The sequence below is a fragment of the Balaenoptera ricei genome, chromosome 9, assembly GCF_028023285.1.
Source record: "Balaenoptera ricei isolate mBalRic1 chromosome 9, mBalRic1.hap2, whole genome shotgun sequence".
In the NCBI taxonomy this organism is placed as follows: domain Eukaryota; kingdom Metazoa; phylum Chordata; class Mammalia; order Artiodactyla; family Balaenopteridae; genus Balaenoptera; species Balaenoptera ricei.
Window position 1 is genome coordinate 103,247,882 of NC_082647.1, and position 22,509 is coordinate 103,270,390.

At 40.8% G+C, this 22,509-nt stretch overlaps 1 protein-coding gene across 2 annotated transcripts in view; it reads right to left on the reverse strand.

The window, feature by feature from the left end:
- The window catches only part of GLI3 (GLI family zinc finger 3), a 284,678-nt gene that overhangs the window by 101,755 nt on the left and 160,414 nt on the right, over positions 1-22,509 (reverse strand). For both annotated transcript variants that reach the window (XM_059934216.1, XM_059934217.1), the window contains one exon: positions 16,353-16,458. In XM_059934216.1, coding sequence (XP_059790199.1) covers positions 16,353-16,458 — 106 coding nt within the window. The remainder of the gene's footprint in view (positions 1-16,352; positions 16,459-22,509) is intronic.

The window sequence follows — 22,509 nt, forward strand, 5'->3', positions numbered from 1 at the left end:
TCTTGATTCACCTGGGACTGAATAATTAAACTGGGCTTGGACAGAGTAGGTAATCTGATAGTAAATACCCAAGCTGGATTCAAATCAAGTCTATAATTTTAAACACAAAGGAAAATTACTCCAAGACAAATACAAATATGTGCATCCATGCTTAAATGCACTTATATTTTAGCATTATTGAGGCTTTTAAACAACCAGGACAGTATGGTTTTCCAGTGACCTTTTCACTCCAAAGGGAATTGATTTGAACATTCACATATTCACGGGACACACATGGCGCCCAGTGGCCCTGTGCACCGGTGGCCGAGGGATGTGTAAGGCATCACTAGAGAGTGTGGGGAAAAAAGCAGGAGGTACAACCAGAGTTTGTGCAAGACTCTCCCAGCAGATCTTCACAGGAGGAAAGAGGGCAGGAGAAAAAACCGGCATGTGGGCATGTATGTATCAGGGCCATGATGTTTTCATAGATTCCTCTTCTAAGGAAAAAAAACCATGAACAAACCTAAACTTTCCATAACCGTGGGATGTTAAGAAGGCATCTGAAACATCATTTAATCCAATGGCTTTACTTCGCAGATGAAAACAAGGAGACCCAAAGAGGTCAGGGTCCGTGTTCAAGGACCCAGTGGATTTGTGGCAGAGCCGAGATGGAAATGAGTGAGGCCCACATTTATTGTGAAAACAGCTTATACAGTGGCTTTAAGAAGAGGCTCATCCGAAGCCAGGTGCCAATCGAGTTAGGTTGGAATTTTCTGTAATTACACTTTGAAACCCGGAAAAAAAGCATTATCATGGGCTAATGTCACCAACTTTCTATTGGGTGGAGAGGAGGAATGCTCAGAGGCGATTACTCAGCAAAGCTGTAATCCAGTCCTACTTGTAAGGGATGTTTAACTGTGTTACACAGGAAGTATTCCAACAGCTGTGTTTTGGCTCCCTGGGGGATCTGTTTTCAGAGCCCACTCCAAGGAGGAAGGGCCTCTTGTAGCCAAAAGAGGTTTAATTCCCATCTTCCAAATCTTCCTTACTTCCCATGTAAAGAAGCACCGTGATCCCGCAGAGTGGATGCATTTATTTGCCGAAGAGAACACAGACTCTCACAGAAAGACCGGGCCCCGCAGTACGCAGCCATTCCAAGGGCTCGTAAACATCAGACACCAAGAGCTCAGTTCGAACCAGGACCAGCAAGAAGATAAAGCATCCCAAGAAATCAGAACCAGGCCCTGGCCACACGGCTTGGGACCTTCCCCAGTTCCTTAAGGAAGAGCTTCTGTGTCTATATGGGCATTTACATTGCATATAATTTTCATCACAGATTGTGTGTTCAATCATTTCTGAAAAACTCTTTGGTCCTCTTTGGGGAAGTTTCAAGTCAAAACCACTTCCAGGCACATTGTCAACAAATGGAGGTTCCCTGTTAGGTATAACACACCCTACCTGCCTGTCAGAGTCAAGTTTCTCATGTGTTAAAAAGTGGGTAAAAAGAGGTGAACAGATCCCTTAGAGAATTTTGTTCTTAAGACAGCTGAATTTTTTCTGGCGGTATCACAATGCTTTCACAATACCTATAATGAAGGCATAATTCATTAAAGAATCAAATATTTAATCTATATTAGTAGAGGTTAAAAAAACCATAATTCATAAGTCTGTTCACTGACCATCTCTGTCTCAGTCATAAACTGTACTTCAGAAAACATACGCACAAGAAAATATAACGGCTATGATTAGGATATCTGCATAATTTTCATTACTGTTGTTCATTATTTCTACCCAGACATGCATTTTGTACAAAATAATTACGAAATTCCAGATGTAGATTTAACTTGAATGGAGCTAGCGGGCTCCCCTCCCACCCGGCCCAGGACAATTTATGTTACTGAATTGGGCATGAGTATAATAACCTGAACTGTCCTCTTTCAAGAGCCTGATTCACGTTGAAAGGACTAGTACCCTCCTTCAGTGAGTTTCAAGCTAGCGATGATTCAACAGCAGCTATGTTATTAAACCAGAATGAAGCACTACCCTCTCGCTAATGAGGTTACAAAATGTCTTTAGGTCTCCGTGTTAGGGGCACTTACAAGCACTCTGCTTAGCAGAGGTCCACGGCACTTCGAAGCTGTGGACTAATCACCCAGGCCGGAATCAAATGGGCTGGAAGAATTCGGAGACTTGGCTCCGAGAAATGTAATTCATGCAGAAAAGCGCTGTCAGAGCGAGGCCAGGGAACCTCGTGGGAAGAAAGCAAAATAAACAGTTCAACAAAGAAAACAAAGACGGGCCAATAGCCTTTTCTAAAGCTTGAGTACACTGAGACTTCAGTGGGGTCCCCCAGACAAAGACCTCATCAAAGAACACCCTTGCAAAGCAAACAGACCCTGAAGGACGTTTCCCTCCTGCACTGGGGGAGAAGCGCCCAGACTCTAGGTTTCTGTCTTTCCAATTCAACTTCCTCTTACCTTCCTCCTCCCAGCAAACAAAGAAACACCAAACAACAACAATCAAAATAACTGAACAGTCCTATGTTTGTCTGGGTCCAAAGATGGGGGGAGGTGGGGAAGTCCAGCCAAATTAAAAACGGTGCAGTGTAGTTTCTGACTGTACTTCAGGTCACGGGAGGGCCCTCACCAGTGTACGACCCGTCCAGGTCAGAGCCACACAGCCTGCTCCGCACACCCCAGAGATGGAGAGAGACTCACGAAGGGCTCAAGGACTTTGGCTTTGAAAAGTCTCACAAACAGCACGTGACATCACCAACCGGGTGCCTGTCGACTTGGAGAGAATCCCTCCATAGAGCTCAGTGGAGCCTTAGGCCTGAGGCTGGGCCTCTGCTCTCAGCAGCCCCCATACCCCCAATTCCCTGACGTCTGGCAGACCCTTGAAGTGGACTCTTCTTCCCTCCATCCAGTAACTATTGATGCATGTATCTCAGCAGCCCTGAAATCCAAAGTCTGAGTGACCAGATTTTGAACATTAAAACAAGATTAAAATACTTCAGGCTGACCTTCTTTTTCCTCTTGACTACTTCCGTGAAGAAGAGGATCATGCAGTCTTTTATCGGCTAAGCTCCAGGACAGGCTGAGATGACCACGAGGAAAATGGACAGACGTGAGCACCGTGTATGTGTGTGTGTGTGTGCGCTTATATATGTATGTGAGCATGTAAATATATAGTGTGTGTGTATATATGTATATGAGTATATATATATGTATGTGAGCATGTAAATACATATAGATATATAGTGTGTGTATATATGTATATGAGTATATATATATGTATGTGAGCATGTAAATACATATAGATATATAGTGTGTGTATATATGTATATGAGTATATATATATGTATGTGAGCATGTAAATATATATAGATATATAGTGTGTATATATGTATATGAGTATGTAAATATATATATATAGTGTGTGTGTATATATGTATATGAGTATATATATATGTATGTGAGCATGTAAATATATATAGATATATAGTGTGTGTATATATGTATATGAGTATGTAAATATATATATATAGTGTGTGTGTATATATGTATATGAGTATATATATATGTATGTGAGCATGTAAATATATATAGATATATAGTGTGTGTATATATGTATATGAGTATGTAAATATATATATATAGTGTGTGTATATATGTATATGAGTATATATATATGTATGTGAGCATGTAAATATATATAGATATATAGTGTGTGTATATATGTATATGAGTATGTAAATATATATATATAGTGTGTGTATATATGTATATGAGTATATATATATATGTATGTGAGCATGTAAATATATATAGATATATAGTGTGTGTATATATGTATATGAGTATGTAAATATATATATATAGTGTGTGTGTATATATGTATATGAGTATATATATATGTATGTGAGCATGTAAATATATATAGATATATAGTGTGTGTATATGTATATGAGTATGTAAATATATATATAGTGTGTGTATATATGTATATGAGTATATATATATGTATGTGAGCATGTAAATATATATAGATATATAGTGTGTGTATATATGTATATGAGTATGTAAATATATATATATATAGTGTGTGTGTATATATGTATATGAGTATATATATATGTATGTGAGCATGTAAATATATATAGATATATATAGTGTGTATATATGTATATGAGTATGTAAATATATATATATAGTGTGTGTGTATATATGTATATGAGTATATATATATGTGTGTTTTGGGGGTGTATATGTGTGTGTGTATTTATATATGTATGTGAGTGTGCATATATATATATAGATAGCGTGTGTGTATATATGTATGTGAGTATATATATATGTGTGTTTTGGGGGTGTATATGTGTGTGTGTATTTATATATGTATGTGAGTGTGCATATATATATAGTGTGTGTTTATATATGTGAGTATATATATGTGTGTATGTGTGTGTGCATAGTGAAATAAAAGAAAATGCTTACGTTAAATAAAGAAACCCAAAATGTTAATATTAACACAATCTCATATAATCCTAATTTTCATGTGTTATATCCCAGGCAAATACGGTAGGAAAAACCTTTAAAAATCAGAGACCTCTTTAGAAGTCTGATTGCCTTTTTTCCTGATTTAATCTTTGAATCTGTTTCTGAAAACTTTCACGGCTGTGCACAGTTTATGTTGAAAACCATGTATGCTAGGAAGATGGGGATTTTGTTCCATGCAGGAGTCAGAGATCACTTTGAATAGAGGCAGGAAGCATTTTAGGAAGCTAGGAATGCTTTCTTTGGACCCTGTCTTCAAAATGTAAATCATATTCAAGAAACAGGGTTTGGTGATTTGTTTTGCAAATCATTTGGCAGGTCATTTAACTGCCAGTACATCTCTTTTCCCACCTTACATAATAAAGACACTGTTCACTTCTGGTGAACTTGGCAATATTTGAATACTATTTGAATGTATTTGGAAGATGGTGATTCTCTGGTTAGTGCTAAACTCATTCTAGGTAGTAGAAGACACACATGAACCTTGTCAGGCCCTGGGAATTATTTAATGCACTGAGTTAATATAACTCCTTCAGGCAGAAGTTCTTACTACTTAGGAATGACTGGGGCCTGGGGGGGGTGGGCGGTGTCAGGTTCCTTAGGAACTATTCACAGGTACCCACTAGCAACCAGCGCTGAGGGACCCTCACAGGTGAACTTGTAAAAGAATGCCTTCAACTGCCGCTCATTCATTTTGGTATTAATGAATTAGATTTTCAGATGGAGGCCAAGTTTCTATTCCCTATAACAGTCTCAATGGCAAAATTTTTAATGAAATTATAATCTCTCTGTAGTTGGATAAGAAAGTTTTAAATATCTGTAACTCATAAACATGTGGGATGTTTCATTACCCAGAATATTCGTGGTTGAATGTTAGAAAATCTATAGCTTTGGATTAGAGATCCTTATTTTTTTTCTTTACTGGAAATGTACAGTCAGCCCTCTGTATCTGGGGTTTCACATCCATGGGTTCAACCAACCATGGATAGAAAATATTTGGGGAAAAAAATTTTCTGGAAAGTTCCAAAAAGCAAAACTTGGAAGTTGCAGCATGCTGGCAACTATTTATGTAACATCTATATTGTATTAGGTATTATAAGTAATCTACAGATGATTTGAAGTTTATGGGAGGATTTGCATAAGTTATATGCTAACACCATGTCATTTTATATAAGGGACTTGAGCATCCTTAGATTTTGGTATCCAGCGGGGGTCCTGGAACCAATTCCCCACAGATACAAAGGGAGGGCTGTACTCTCATGCCCTAAGGCAGTTCCTGCCACTTCTTACCTTTCTGAGTTCAATTCCCCTCGCTGTGTGGAGGGAGAGAGAGAGAGAGAGAGAGACAGGGAGACAGACAGAGACAGTGGGAGAGGAGAGACCGGAGGTGAAGGGTATAGATCTCTCATTACACTTGACATTTTTCAACACCAGTGTTACAAACATTGATACAGTGTCACCAGTTCAGCTGGGTTAAAGCAGGAGGTAAACATGGGACCAATACGCCATTTAACTGGTTAATTTTTACCCAACTGCAATCTCACGATGCCCATTACTGTTCTGATACGCCTCTTACAAAGATCACATCAGAACTAAAAATGGTCCGTATATTTATTTCAAATTTCTTTTCAATACAGTTATCTAATGCATGTCCTGCAACACATCACTACCCTTGGACTCAGAGGATGAGTTTGAAAACAGACCTTCCTCTTGCTCTTTTCTGTTAGTATGCTTAGTTGGCTCGGATGACCAAAGATGCAAAAATCTAGCTAATTTGTTACTTAGGATTCAAAAAGTTAGCAGGCAGGTTCCTGGAAACAAATCTGCGAACATTGTTGTTTTTTTTTTTTTTTTTCTGTATGAATTTCGCTGGGGGCAGGGGTGGGGATGCAGCAATAACAAAAAGAAGTGAGTGACAGGCAGTCCTGTGTCCCCAGCCTTTGTTCCCCTGGGGAAGGGTCTGAAATGAACTCAGCCTGCTGAGCGGCTATAGGAAATGGCATGTCTTTGTTTAGGTTTGGAAAAAGCAGGTTCTGTTACCTAAGTGAGGGAGGGATGGCCACAGAGGAAGAACTGCAGGCAGCTTGGGTTTGGGTGGTATTTATCACCTAAAAACTAACTGGAAAGTGCCTTCCCGTTGGGACAAATTCTGTGAAAGTTCAATTTTCTCCAATGCATACTTTGAAAACTAAATACAACGATGGCAGTAAATTTCTGTTTTCTTTGAAGCCAGGCTTAACATGAGTGGAAGCATTGTACACAAAGAAAAAAGTCTGTTACAGCCCAGTGCCCCCCAGGCCCCTTGCAACAGGCTGGACGGCAGGCTCTATAGAGCTGGCAGCTTCCGGTTCAGTGGCCGTGAATACCTTCAGTCAATATCTGCTCCCGGCCGGACTGCTGAGCCCAGCACAAAGAACACAGGAATTTATCCAAGAAGCTGGCTCTCAGACTCTCTGAATATGCACTATAATTAGGGCCTGCTTTCTCTGTAACCAATGACCGAATTCAATATTTCAGTCATTAGAAATATTGCAAGACAAAACTATTCTACATAGGATGGATAAACAACAAGGTCCTACTGTAGAGCACAGGGAACTATATTCAATATCCTGTGATAAGCCATCATGGAAAAGAATATGAAAAAGAATGTCTATATATGTACAACTGAATCACTTTGCTGTACAGCAGAAATTAACACACTGTACATCAACTATACTTCAATAATTTTTTTTTAAAGAAAGGAATATTGCAAAACAGAAAAATGTAGTATGCCCTTGGAGTACCATTTATTTGCTTCATGTTCATTTCTTAACGCAAAGTAAAGTGTGCGTGGGTTCATCTGGATTGATACCGCCAGCTCATTAAAATTTTTAAAGTTTAGGAATTGAAGCTCACCAATATTTTCATACTTAGACTGGGAACTGTGGATGTAGGTGGTCTACGGTAGTGCTTGAAAATGAGGCAGACTTTACATTTTTTCAGTGGATCATGAGAAATGATACCCAAACAATAAGACTTATTTTCTTTTTTGTGAACTGATATGATATGCAACAAGAAATGTTGGGAATAGCAGTGGGAAAGCCTGAAAGTCGAAAATATGGTGCATGGCATCACTTATTAAAAAAAGAAAAGTGAGGCAGAGAAAGGGGGTAGTGAGGCTAGAAAGGGGGTGTTCTTTTAGATCAGGCCTTGGGAAATTTTGTATTTTAGGCTTTTCGGGCCATGTCCTTTATCTCAGCTACTCATCTCTGCCCTTGATTGCTAAAGCTGCCATAGACAATAGTAAATAAGCGGCAGTCACTGGATTCCAATAAAACAAGCCATGGGCTGAATTTGGCTCACAGGCCATAGCTTGTCAATCCCTGTTCATTAGATGGTTCTTCATTGAAGACCTCTCTGATAAGGAGATGTCTGTGCAGGGAAATGTATGAAGTAAGGGAGCAAGCCATAGACGACTAAGGGAAGAAGGTTCCAGGCAGATACATGTTATGATCTCATCCAACATGGCTTACATTTTATAGGGTACACAGCTGTAATCACTGACCATTATTTATCCATGTTTTCATAGGGTCTTCTCAAATGCTACTGTTTTTTTCAATATTCTACCAAGTGGATGAATCACAATTCACCCAATACTCCATGTAGCTGGATATATAAATGTCCAGCTGTTGGGGGTTACAAGTTCCACAGTAGCAAACCTTGATGTGTATCTTATTTTGTTTTGTTTTGCTACAGACAAGGCTTCTTCCAGCTCTTCTCCTCACTGCCATGTTCCTATCTTAGAATTTTGCAGAACACGATGCCAGCCAGTGACACTGAAAATTTCCTATCAGGTACTGTTAGAATTATTTGGGCTCATCCAGTAAGTAGAAACTAGAGCACCAAAGGCCCCAGTGTTCGTTTTCATGAGCAGAGGATGAAAGTCAAGTGCAAGGAGTGTAGTGTCTGATGTCTAGGTTTAAATAATGGCACAACCATTAACTTCTCTGTGTCAAGGTTTCCATATCTTGGAAAGGAGGCTAGAGATAATAACTCCATCCTAGGGCTGAATAGTCTAAGTACTACATGAGATAGCTTTGTAAAGTTTCTAAAATTGTGCCCACAGTAAGTAGTCAAAAATGTCAGTTACGGCCATTATTATATTTTTTATGTGAATGGTCTAGTCATTTCTTTTTCCCCCTTATATTTGGAATTTTGGTATTCATATTACATTATCAATTAAAGATTGCTAATTTCATTAATTTTATTTCCACGTGAGGGGCCTGAGAAGCAGCTATTAAGTTCAATGGTACCTAGTCACATAAGGTGACCTCAGACCTTCACAACCAGTAACTAATTTAATATCGGGGAATTCATTTGGCAGTGGAGAGCATCTGACACTGCGGTAGGTATTTATATTAACATCATCTTCAGAAGGAATCGAGCTTTTGATTTTGAGTCCTCAGTGTGCTAGCTTTGTTGGCATGAGGTGACACACCCTACCAAAGTAAACCAACAAAAACAAAAGAAAGAAGATGGCAGTCATCCTGTACTGGCCTGAAAAAGGACAGCCCATTATCACCATGGAAAACAATATTTATCCAGGAGCCACTCTCAAAGGCACGGGCTCAGCCTAGCAAATGCAAAGACATACACAGGTGGTCTTTGCCCCCAAGAGATGTGATTATAACCTAGTTCATTTTTTTTTCTTCTCTTTTCTATTCTTTTCTCTTTTCTTATTTTGGAGGGTGGAGGTGAGTGTTACAAAATGTTAGCTACAGTATTTGATGTATAGGCCTACCTGGGAGATATTATGGGTTCGGTTCCAGACCATAATAAAGCAAATATCGCACTAAAGCGCGTCACATGAATTTTTGGTTTCCCAGTGCATATAAAAGTTATGTTTACAATATACTGTAGTCTATTATGTGTGCAATAGCATTATGTCTAAGAAAAAGCCAATGTGCATGGCTTCATTAAAAAATATTTTATTGCTAAAAAATGCGAACTATCAGTGAGCAAATGCCGTTGGAAAGACGTATCCATAGACTTGCTCAATACAGGGTTTCCAGAAACCTTCAATGTGTAAAAAAATTAAATATCTGCAAAGCACACTAAAACAAGGTATGCCTGAAATCTGATATGTCATCACACTTTATCGGTCTCAATAACGTTTACGGTAGAGCACAAACACGGGGGAAAAGGGTTTGCCTGTGTTAACTTTAAATTGTACTATTAAAATATTCCAAACAAGTTATGCCCCCAAATACAAATACAAGGTTTTGCTCAATCTCTACATTTTACTGGAGGCTTTCCCTGTGAATGAAAATAATGAAATCACTATTATGTATTACGAGCCCATCACCAAGTTTTAAGTAGATGGCTAGAGTGAAGGCTGCTTTTGAATAAGTATTAGATGAATTCCCACTAAGCAACTCTCACACAAGGTGCTGAATCCAGGGAGGGAGGGAGGAGAGGAGGGAGGGAGGTGAGGACAGGGGGGAAACTGAGTAGTAGTTCTGGTCATCCACTTCCTCTTTCTTTCTCTAAGCTTTTACCATAATACTCTATCTTTTCTTAGAGTTTCCTCTGTCTGGAAAGAAATGTATTTATTCCTACTCCAAACTTGCTACCAGTTTCCCCGCTCGGAACCCTAAAAGGCAGCCATAACCATGGTGGCGGCGGGGGGGAGCCTCATTTATTTCCAAATCCCCCTGTCTCCCAGCTCATATTAATGATGTACCGCGTCCTGCCCTCTCCCCAGGCGCCACGAAGTGGACCACTTTGAGTGGGAGGAGCAGCTCTATCATACTTCGGTGAAATAACTCCAGTGAGTCAGGCAGCCTTGGCAAGAGGCACGTTGACTCCACTAAGAGAAGAAAGAGCTGCCGAGTAGAAGAGAACATGAGAACAGTGCTCAGTTCCCCCGGGAGAGAAGAGATGAAGCTGATTTTGTAAACTGAATTAGTTAAGGGGATGGTGAAGTGCGACAGACGGTCAGAGCGCTGGCCTGGGGTGCAGCTCGGCACGCAGTGCTGCCCGCACCCACAGCACGAGACAAGGGTAGCTCCCGGCTCCACCGGCAAGATCTGTGGGGCTCGAATTATTGTAATACATTAGCAACAGAGGCTGATCCTGCTTTGAAAAATGAATTGCCAAGCTCAGCAGAAGCAAATGGACGGTCCGAAATTCATAGTGGTCCATAAATGAGGAAACTTTGGCTCAGAAAACCTGTATGTAAAAGATCGATATTTGGGGGACTTTCCTGGCGGTCCAGTGGTTAAGACTCTGTGCTTCCAACTGCACGGGGGCACGGGTTCGATCCCTGGTCAGGGAACTAAGATCCTGCGTGCCGTGTGGTGCGGCCACAAGACAAAACAAAACAAACAAAAAAATTACTTTCAAAAGTAAGCGTGCTTAAATGCATTCTAACACTAAAGCAAAGGAAAAAAAGCACACACTCAAAATGCAAGAGAAAGAGCGCTTTCTTCATTAACGTGAAAGTAGTCACTTGAAAATACAACTGTTTCTAGGGGAGAGGGATGTAATATTCCCATTGTCTGAATTACCAAGTAGAATTTTATTTTATTTTATTTTTAAAATTTATTTATTTTTTTATTTTATTTTATTTTTTTCAACATCTTTATTGAAGTATAATTGCTTTACAATTGTGTGTGAGTTTCTGTTTTATAACAAGGTGAATCAGCTATACATATACATACATCCCCATATCTCCTCCCTCTTGCGTCTCCCTCCCACCCTCCCTATCCCACCCCTCTAGGTGGTCACAAAGCACCGAGCTGATCTCCCTGTGCTATGCGGCTGCTTCCCACTAGCTATCTATTTTACATTTGGTAGTGTATATATGTCCATGCCCCTCTCTCACTTCGTCCCAGCTTACCCTTCCCCCTCCCCGTGTCCTCAAGTCCATTCTCTATGTCTGAGTCTCCAAGTGGAATTTTAAAACAAGTAGTAAGCCTTAGCCTAGAGAACACCATCAATTCCCGTAGGTTACAACAATAGCTCCTGGAGTTATGCAACCCCACAGCCCTGATGGAGACAACGCAGAGCAGGAAGCAGAGAGAAGACCAAGAAGTAGAAATAACCACATGAAATTTCTGCCTCGACTATGTGGCTACAGATTCAGGTTCTATCACTAACGCTCCAAACGATCTCAGCAACATAATAAAATATACTCATTGATATTTTTCTAAAACATTGTACTTTTTTCTACATGGCTTAATAAAACATGGACTCTGTGGTCAAAGCAAAGGATTTGAGAGAGAACGAGACACTCCAATTAGCTACTGAACATAAGTTCTGGTGAATTCAGGGGAGAATAACTTTCAGAAGAAAGGGGAAAATTCCCCATATCCAGTGTTTCTTAATTTTCAAACTACTTGAATTAAATAAACATAATGCAGGAATCATACATTTCTCTGACAACCTTTACATGACAACTCAGGGAAAGATGACACTGACATTCCATGTCCCACTTAGAAATCCCACATCCGAATTCATGATTTCGAGTTAAGAAAGGAAATACTAATAAATTCTAACATTATTTCCAGTACTGTATTTGGAAGAATTTAAATGTCTATACTCCGTCTACACTGCCTAACCATAAACTCTGGAGAACACTGTGAGAGTAAATCGGGTAAGCTAAAGGCATTCCATTTAACAAACTGGGTTCTTTAACACAAACTGACGCATTTCCGTACATATTTATAAGGCTTGGTGGTTATTATTAGGCTGTAATTGCAGTTGTTCTAACACCTAATAAGCCATGGTTGGAAAAACAAAGGCAGGTTAATTTGTGATTTCCTGTACTCATTCAGAGGCAAATTAAGTGTCAAACAGCTAATACAGAGCATATTTCATTTTCTGAGATTCTAATTTAATTCCGCACCATATCATTGACGCCTTAATATAGGGTGGTTTATCTAAAAAGAGGAGCAATTTACAAACCTCTTTCAATAGAATCATTAATGATAGGATATGATAGCATAATTATCGCAGTGTCTGCCATCCTTCTAAACAGAGACCTGTTGGCATTTCCATCATCAACACACATCCTGTTTCAAGAGACTTACAATTTAATTTTTGAAGTTGGCACCAGAAAAACAATCATGTGTATGAAACAATGAGAATATCCCCAAATGTTGTCTACTTATAATTAAAAATATTTATTCTAAAAACTCCGTAAGCTCACTTGATCTCATTTTCTAGAAGCTAATTATAAAACAAGCATTTTGGAATTCAACTTCTAGATAAAATCATTTTATTTTTCCAGGCTACTGCTTTAGCCCCTTGGCAAAGATGTGCTTTTAAGATTTTAGTAACCAAGCTATATTTGCCTAGATTAACCTCCACGCCCAAAATGATCTGATCACAGGCAGCTACATTTGCATCACAGAAGGTGCCAAAGCATCCCAGGGATTCAGGATTGAGCCAGGCCAGAAGAGAATCTCAATATTTGTCACGCCCCCAATTGTCACGATGCTAACTTTCGACATTTGCTTAGAGCATCCTGCTTTCAAGGGCACTCACAAGAACGCGATTTCATTGAACTCTTGGATTTGCGATCTGGAGAGTCGGGCAAGGCAGGTAACTTCATTTCCACAGAATGAAACCAATATATGGAAATTGTTAAGTTGCCAGTTCCCAGCACAGAGCAAGATTGGGAGTCAAGCTCTCTGAGTGCTGGTCCACTGTTTCCCAGACTGGACACCTTGAAGGCCACCCAGCATGTTTTACTAAGTGCCTGGCCGAGGGTTAGGCAATGCCCGCAAATCTAGCAGGGCCAGTGACCGCTAAACAATAATTGACCAGGCAAGAGGATTCGGCTGCGATAAAGGCACACAAGGTTCTCTGAGGAACAGCCTCTGGGACAGCCAGCAGAGGTGATTTTGAATTAGGCCTTGAGGGTGAGGAGTTTAACCAGCGTTTGCCATGCAGGGAGGGAAGACCACTGAGGGTCATACAGAGAGAATGTCACATTATAAAAGCACAGAGGTGAGACTGACCCCAGCTTCCCAGAGCCTACTCCATAAGCTCAGTGTCTCCACCCAGGACCCCGCTATGCCGAGCAGTCCCAGGAGACCACAAAGCACATGCTCACCACGCTCTGTGCCCAGCAATGACATTCCCCTAGCACCTCCAGAACGTGTGTTGGGAGGCTCAGGATTATCTACAAGCCTTACATCATGAATCTTTGGTAACTAAACATTTAGGCAGCTAGAGAACAATTTAGTCAATTGCTGCAACATTATCCTAAAGCTTGGCTGAAAAAGCAGGAAGTAGGACCATCCCTCGGTATCTGAAGGGCATTGGTTCCACAACCCTCACGGATACCAAAATCCGTGGATCCTCAAATCCCCTATATTAAATGGCAAAGTATTTGCGTATAACCTATGAACATCCTCCTGGATACTTTAAATCACCTCCAGATTACTTATAATACCTAATACAATGGAAATGCTCTGTAAATAGTTGCCAGTGTGCTGCAAATTCGAGTTCTGCTTTTTGGAACTTTCTGGAATTTTCTTCTCCAATATTTTCAATCCAAGGTTGGCTGAACCCTCAGATGCAGAACCGGAAGACACAAAGGGTTGACTATATTAAAACCTATAAAAATCCCTGCTCAGCAGTCCTGTAGAAATTGCAACCCTCTCCCCTAGGATTCTCCAAATGTGACCTGCCTTATCCTGTGGTGTTTTTATCTCTAGCAAGCTAATTCTTTAGATACAGCAATTAGGGTCTAGAACATACAGTGTGATCTACACAAGGGCTTGCTGTTCTTACATTCTGCCAAAGAACCAAGACTTGCGATTTTTACTGATAAATTCATATTTGAATTTAATTACAAGGCAAACCATAATGAACGCAGAGGAACTAGTTTATTCTATCATGTAAACTCATTTTTTGAAATTTCTCTATAAGATGATTTTTTAAGAGTGAGGCACTCTGAAATCCCATAGAAAATCTGATTTAAATTACTTCATCACTTCAGAGATTGGAGTCTGGGAGAAATCAGCTGTCTGCATCTCCCAGGCCCGGTGGGCCCTTGCTGGCTCTGTACCACAGGGCAGATCCTCGTCTGAGACCCTTGTGGTCCCATCTGTACTGCAAAACTTTGGTAGAACAGGATGAATTCCATAGCAGTTTTCGGCCTGAAATTGAAATTTCCTTCCCTTTGTATTAGGGGGCTTTAAATTGGCATCTTGGTTTTATTTGAGTGTATTTTTACCAGGCTTTAGAAGCCTGTAAATACTTAACTTGTGTTCTAGTGAAAAGTTGAAGAATAAGTCACAAGTTTCTGCATTCTCTCTCCCTAAATATCCACTTCTCCTTTACTGCTTATAGAAATCTGAACACAGATTTATGACTTACCTCCAGGCAAATCTGCTCTGAAATTACAAGTCAGTAATGGGAGATGGATCCAAAAAACTGTGGGTAAAATATTATATGTGTACTTGGGCATTTAGTTAGGGTTGTTAATATCAATTAATTCTGTTCACAGAGGAGGACTTGTTTTAAAACAACTTCATTTTTCTTTGGCGTATATGTAATTACACAGATGTAACTAATAGCCATGGAGATGCAATCTACCATCCAAATAACTAGCAGTATTCTTCAAAGTATTATTTGGGCTTTTCTAACTTTACTCTCTCAGAATGAAGGGTGATTACCAGATATGACTAAATGTAAAATCAAGGCCATTCATAAGGGTCAGCGGCTCCCAAAGATTGACTCCCCTTGTTATAGTATATATCAGTTTTCTGCACAATACTGCAAACAAAGACCATTTAAGTTTAGGTGAGGGCTATCCTGACTACCTGATCTTCTTTCCCCCCTAACCTGAGTAAGATCACATTAATTTCCAGGAGACTTTCTTCTTCCTTTTTTTCTTTTTTAATTTTTATTTTATATTGGAGTATAGTTAATTAACAATGTCGTGTTAGTTTCAGGAGTACAGCAAAGTGATTCATTTATATATATACATGTACCTATTCTTTTTCAAATTCTTTTCCCATTTAGGAATATTGAGCAGAGTTCCCTGTGCTATACAGTAGGTCCTTGTTGGTTATCTATTTTAAATATAGGAGCATGTATATGTCAATCCCAAACTCCCAATTTATCCCTCCCCTGCACCTTTCCCCTTTGGTTAAGCATAAGTTTGTTTTCTAGGTCTGGGAGTCTGTTTCTGTTTTGTAAATTAGTTCATTTGTATCATTTTTTTCTTAGCCTCATATATGATATTTGGCTTTTCTTCTTCCTTTTCTAATGTATGTTATTACCCCCATTCTCTCCTCTTATCTTTGTGTAAACTATGTGCTCGATCACATTTGCCATTTTGTTTGGGTGACATTCCCATCAATCAAGTGACCGTTGGTGTACACAACACAGGGGCTATGAAAATTTACCATGAAAATTTCATTACGATGCATCAGTGATCCCTGGAACAGGACTTTCCCGTAACAGAAATTGGAGCATGAAAAAATTCACACCCACTCTCGACCAAATGCATATCCTGAGTGGTAACCTTCCATTAGGCCCAATTTTTTAATTTAGTATTTACAGCCCAGGGAACACATGTCAGCAAAACTATATAAGAAATACTTTCCAGCCACCTAGTGTGACAGGCATTCTTCAGGAAGCAGTGGGGATTTGCTTCAGTGAGTGCAGGAACATATAGGCTTGCTATATTTCAAAAGTAAATCTTAGACTTCTATCACATCTTCAAAGCCCAGTAGCTATGCTGGTAACAAAAATCCTGAGATGGTGAAAGCCAGTATTTTGTGCTATATCTTTGACAGGTAAAGTTGTAATACTTACACATGCAACGGAGGGATCGGAGACGGATCGTAATGGTAACGGCCCTCATGGTGTCTTGCATCGATTGGTACAGGAGGATGGAATGCAGGAAAGAGATGAGGAGGGTCTGAAAAAGAAAGAAAGTATACAGCCTGTATAAATGGAACACTCTGAAATGGAATGCCAATCCATGAAACCACACCGCTAACACCGTCTTCACAACTGATGCTGAATCTACCTGAAGAATTTGTGGAAGAATTCTTCACAGTTCAGAACCAAGCAGATACTAATATCAGCACCGGAGGCAGTAAAGCCTCTGAATGCAACTTGAACGCAGGCAGGAAAGCAAGAAAGAGAAACAACACGTGCTCCTACCCGGCAGGAGGCCGGCCAGAGGGCAAGGGCCGCCACGAAGCCAAGAGGAACAGACTCCAAAACACTTTTTTATTTTTATGTTTTATTTTTGGCCTTGCCACACGGCTTGCGGGATCTTAGTTCCCCAGCCAGGGATTGAACCCCGGGCCCCCGGCAGTGAAAGCACAGAGTCCTAACCATTGGACCGCCAGGGAATTCCCCACTTTTTAATTTTAAAATGACACTGTCAAGTGAGTTTTAGACAAAGACGTATATCACTACTAGCTTTCATTTCTCCCATACCCATGATGCTTTGTAAGGAAAAGAATCATGTTCAAAAGTCCCTGCTGGGACAGGAGTAAAGACGCAGATGTAGAAAATGGACTTGAGGACATGGGGAGGGGGAAGGGTAAGCTGGGACGAAGTGAGAGAGTGGCATGGACATATATACACTAACAAATGTAAAATCGATAGCTAGTGGGAAGCAGCCGCATAGCACAGGGAGATAAGCTCGGTGCTCTGTGACCACCCAGAGGGGTGGGATAGGGAGGGTGGGAGGGAGACACAAGAGAGAGGGTATATGGGGACATGTGTATGCATATGGCTGATTCACTTTGTCGTACAGTAGAAACTAACACAGCATTGTGAAGCAATTATACTCCAATAAAGATGTTAAATAAAAAACCAAAAGTCCCTGCTAGAATCCATGGCACGTGTACACACACACACACACTTTTTAAAATTTTAAATGCATGCTCCCCCTCCTTCTTGTTCTAGGTCAGGCCTCCGGAATCCCAACACAGGGGCAGCAAATCTATAGGCTGGCCAGAGACATGCTACATGGCCTGACAGAGGGGGGTTTGGCGCAAACTGAAGTTTCCTTCCCTGCAGCCCCAACACTCCCCTGGGACCCACACCAGCCTCCCCTCCCGCTCTCAGTCATCACTGTTTTGGGGCTCCCGTCGTGCATGCACGTACTTAAAATAGTTCTTCTACCTCCATTTACTTGCCCTGATTATCTCTGACAAATCCGAAAATAAACTTTTTTTTCTAAATAGTGATTCACTGCAAGAACTGAAAATAGTTTTACCAGGTTGTACCATGAGAAGCACCACTGATACTAAGGTTTTTCCCAAGTTTCAAGAAGCAGTAAAGAGGTCCAAAATCAGGAGGTGAGCCTCCACGGCTCAGAGCCCGATAAGACAGCAAATATACAGGAACTCGGAACTCGTGCTGCAAATGTTACCTTCCACGTGTGGTCGTCCTGGAAGCCTGCATGTACCTATCACGCTGCTGTTCCTCAAAACACTCCCAGGAATTGATGTGTACACCAAACGTGCCTCAGAAGGGCTTTGAGCTTCTACCAAAAGTCTGAAGATTTTGCCTAGTGTAGTAGGCGGCAAAAGCAATTCCAAATGACGCCCTGCAAACAGGCTCTGAGCGACGGCTGGAAAAAGTGACACAGAACCTCCACGTGGGGCAGGGGAGCGGGTGTGTCAAACACAGATTAGGGTGTGACTGCACCTCTCACTGTGAACCTCCTTAAGTCCCGGGGGTGACCATTATACATGTGCTTGTTGAATTCAAGTGGTTTTCATTTTCCTCCCTATACGCTTCTCTTTTTTCCAAATTTTCTTCAACAAGCATCTTTCAGAATGTAAACAAAAGAGCTTTAAAAAAAAATAATTATGATGTCTTACTTTCCTTTTTTGAGACTTTGCCCCTGTTGCCTTCCTTTGAGAATCTGAGAATATGGTTAGGAGAAAAAAATGAGAGAAAAACTATCAATGTACAGCATTATAGCACTGACAGCACTACGGAGGCACCCAAAGCCAAATTCCACCAGATTTAGAATCCAGAAGAAGAGGTTCCACGGCACTGAAAATGTCAATTACTCACTGCATTTTGTGCTTGTTATACGGTAAAGCAGGGAGGGAGCGATACAAGGGAGAAAAGGAAATATCTCAGTAATGTCTCATCATTGTCACAGCAATGCTGCAAATTCAACAGGTGAGCGATGGGCTGACTGCCTGATCACACTCTATACATTTTATAAAGTCCATACGAAAAACTCATTTCTATTTTAAATGCACCACTTAGGATTTAATATGAGACGATGTTGGAATTGTTTTTTTTTTTTGGTAACACAAATCTTGATAGTTTGTGTGCTAAGTTGAAAAGTTTACCCAGCAATGTCCTGCAGAGCCCAAATGTCCTATTCCATTTAACCATTTTGTTAGAAAATGACGTATCCTTCCTAAAACAACGTAAAAGTGAGTGGAGTCATCTTTTGCATGAGTCTGAAAGTCTGACACCTACTCAGTGAATGTTTCCTGATTTTAAATTTCGAACAGGTCCAAATGAATCATTGGCATTCGGGGTCAGGTGGATGAGAGGTCACGGGGATCGGGGGTCAGGGAGATGGCCAGCAGACCCAAGCGTAGTTCTTTCTCTTCTTCCCCTGTTAGTGGTCACTGCTGATTCGAACAAGGTTGCTTCCAGCGGACTTCAAACTTAACACATGTCATGGGCTCTTAGAAACCGGAGGAATAAACCTATTAGAACTGGGTGTAAATTAAGCATTCATACCATCTGACACACCTCCTAAGGTTTTTCACACACATCATTTTATACGGCGTTTTGAGGGACTTTGTGACAACCATGTCAGAGTTGGAAGATATTTTCACTTATTTACTTCCTGGCTCTTGGCTGTGTGCTGTGTGATTAAATTCTCTGCAACAGATAAGTGGGTGTTAACTGTATCTGCTTTTCTCTATGTGGGTGCAGCTGTGAATTCAGAAGAAGCACAAATCCAGATTTTTCATACACACAAGGGCTCAAAATGTGTGAATTTATTCTACCTTCAATATATGCCCCATATATCCAGGAAGTAACAGTCATTATTTTTTATATGAGTGTTTATAATAACATTGCAAAGATTATATGCACAGGGGGTGAAAACCAGGCACATAACTCAATAAAATCAAAAGCATGTACCCAAGCAGTATAAATCTTTACCCCAAGGAAAACTACAAGATTATTACAGATATTTAAAGGCATTGCCATCCTTTTATTTTTAAGAAATTAACAGGATTTAAATTCACTGTCTCTCTCTTTCTCTCTCTCTCTCACCCTCTGTGTTTCTCTCAGAATGAGAGAGGAAATGACCAAGCATTGAAAAAATATTTAAGAGAAAAGAGTTAGGGTTAGGGTTAGGGTGAGGGTGAGGGTTAGGAATTACTGGGGCATTTGGTAGTCATTTCTCACTGTTGAGTGTATTTTGTGAGTTTAAAAGTTAATTCTGAATGAAAGTATGTGATGCATCTTGCAGCACTGTTTACTCCAAGTGTTTATTTATGTCCCAAGGAAATTTATGAATTCCACATTCTGGAATCAGGTTAAATAAAGAGCCAAAAAATATGGATATGATCTGATTTCATCAAAGACATCTGATTTTAGTTTAAGCATTTTTATTTCTATTTGTTTCCTTCTCGATTTAGTTGAAAATAACTAAAATAACTATTGGTCTCCTGGACCAATAAAGTCTGTGCGAACAATTATACCTCATGTCAGTTATCAGTGGAAATCACACCTCTTAAGCCGCTTTCTGGTAAACGCAATGGAACAGCCCTCTTCCAATTCAAGACACGCTTGACCACAGCTTAACAGTAAAAACGAAGAATAAAAAGCTGGACGAGCATGTCCTTTAACATACGTGGCATCACATGACATTAATCCCAACACACCTCTCAAAAAAAGAAAATGCTTGCGACTCCTCAAACGTGGAGTGCTTCCCTTGCATCTCAGCTGGTCGTTTCTATGTGGAAGATCGCAGTATATTCCATCACGAGCCCAAGAAGCTGTCCAAGAAAACCCACAGGACGAGAACAGGCCCGTGTCGCCAGCAGCCGCCATGATTACCCACCTCCCGGTTTATTATTTACACATGAGCGGCACAGCTGCAGAGCGTTGTAACTCAGGGGTATGTGTAATAAGTCACCGTACCGCAGCCACCTCCTGCTCTGGCCCTTGACAAAACACCACATGATGACTTTTCCAAAGTCGGGCAAAAACTGCTGAAGCAGAAGGAAGTGCCACTAAACCTGGCTCCCTCCTATTTATCATACAATTTCCTGACTGATGGTTCCACAAACCAGCTGCTAAGTGCTGTGTACTCTGCTGTCAGCAAACTAACGGGCTAAATGGAAGACAGGGAGAATAATGTGCAGAACTGGGGGAATCAATTTTACTGAAGGAATTAAAATTCTACCAGGTGGGGTAAGTCTGAGGAGCTGTGGGAAGCAGTCAACTTTGGGGTTGCAAAGATGATTTATTACAGACTCGCAAGAGGTTTGACTATTGGACCAAATTCCTCTTAGACTAAACGGAGATTTGCAGAGTGCCTATTATCCTAGGCACGAGTGGAAGAGTCTTTAAACCCCATAAATATGTAACTGGCTTGACACATGTTTAAATTGAAATGCATAGTAACAATATTTGCGCTGGGTATCGTTGTCAGGATTCGACTTCATGCTGGCTGTCATCAGGCTGTGCGGTGAGCCTCTCATTAGGAATGGGAGGCATTGATTTTTAGGTCTCCTCACAACAGCCTGGGTTGATCATAAAAAACCTGTAGCCAGGAAAAGACACTTGGAGGTTTATCTTCAGTTGTTGCATCCTTCTCCCAAGAAATAGTTTTAATATCCTCAGGCTATGAGATCTCTCGGATGCCATTCTGGGAAACTGTCTTTTAAGGTTTGAAATTTACATACAAAAATTGTAGATTAAAAAAGAGAGATCAAAGGCCGCTCCGTTTGTGCCCTGAAGGAGTAATTCACCAAAGGATATTTGAGTGGCCTGAAAGTGCCCAGGAAACAGTACAGGAGGACCCACAAGAGTCAACCGCCCAGGGCATAAATTCTCCTGGCTTATTTAAATCCTGAAGTCATCTGTTCACTGACTTTGGAATTTATTCTAGACCTGCACTAGAGATGATTTTTCTTGTCACTGGGGTCAGCCCTGCCTGTAGGAATGTCCAGTCCCCTCCAATTCACTCAATCGCCTGCCATCAGTAGAAATGTTAAAACCCAATGTGGGCAACATCCACTATGCCAAAACCAAAGGAATCATCCAGCATCTATCAAAGGAGAGGTCTCAAGAGGGGGAGATAGGGGCCCTCACCACTCCGATGAGATGGTGGAGTGGCACCCAAGCGCCAGCCCTGCCTCTTCCCCCTGCTGAGTGTCTCCAATCATTACCTTGGCACCTGCAAGACCTTTTCCAGGGCTCAGTGGCCTAAGGAACACATCACCATGTGGACGGACTCCACACCCGGACTGACTCCCCATTCAGACATCCTTGTGTTTCCTGCCTGTGGACAGGATGATACCGTGGATGGGAACATGCCTGTGGATAACACAGCGCCAGCAAGGGGCTCATCTGCCCCTCTGAGGACAGCCCCGGGATGCCTGACTGGGAATGTCTAAAGCATGTGGCCCTGCTGGTCTGCTATAAGCAGACTCTAAGGCATGGAACCCCAAAGGGACCAGCTGTGGACTTGTTGGACATCCAGGTGGCATCATCCCATGAAGCAAGCGCTTCATGAAGCATCAGGAATCTTCTTTCCAGTCCTACATGCATGTTGTGTGGAGCTGGAAGCATCTCCAGAGTCGTTAGTGTAGATCATCTTGTTTATAAGACCCTCTGTAATGCGGTGCAAGTTTTAAGGAAATGCAGTTATAGTATACTCGAGACATCTGATAGATGCCTTGCATAAAAAAAGATCTATTATTTTGTCTCTTTATACCATGGCAGGAACCTTAAC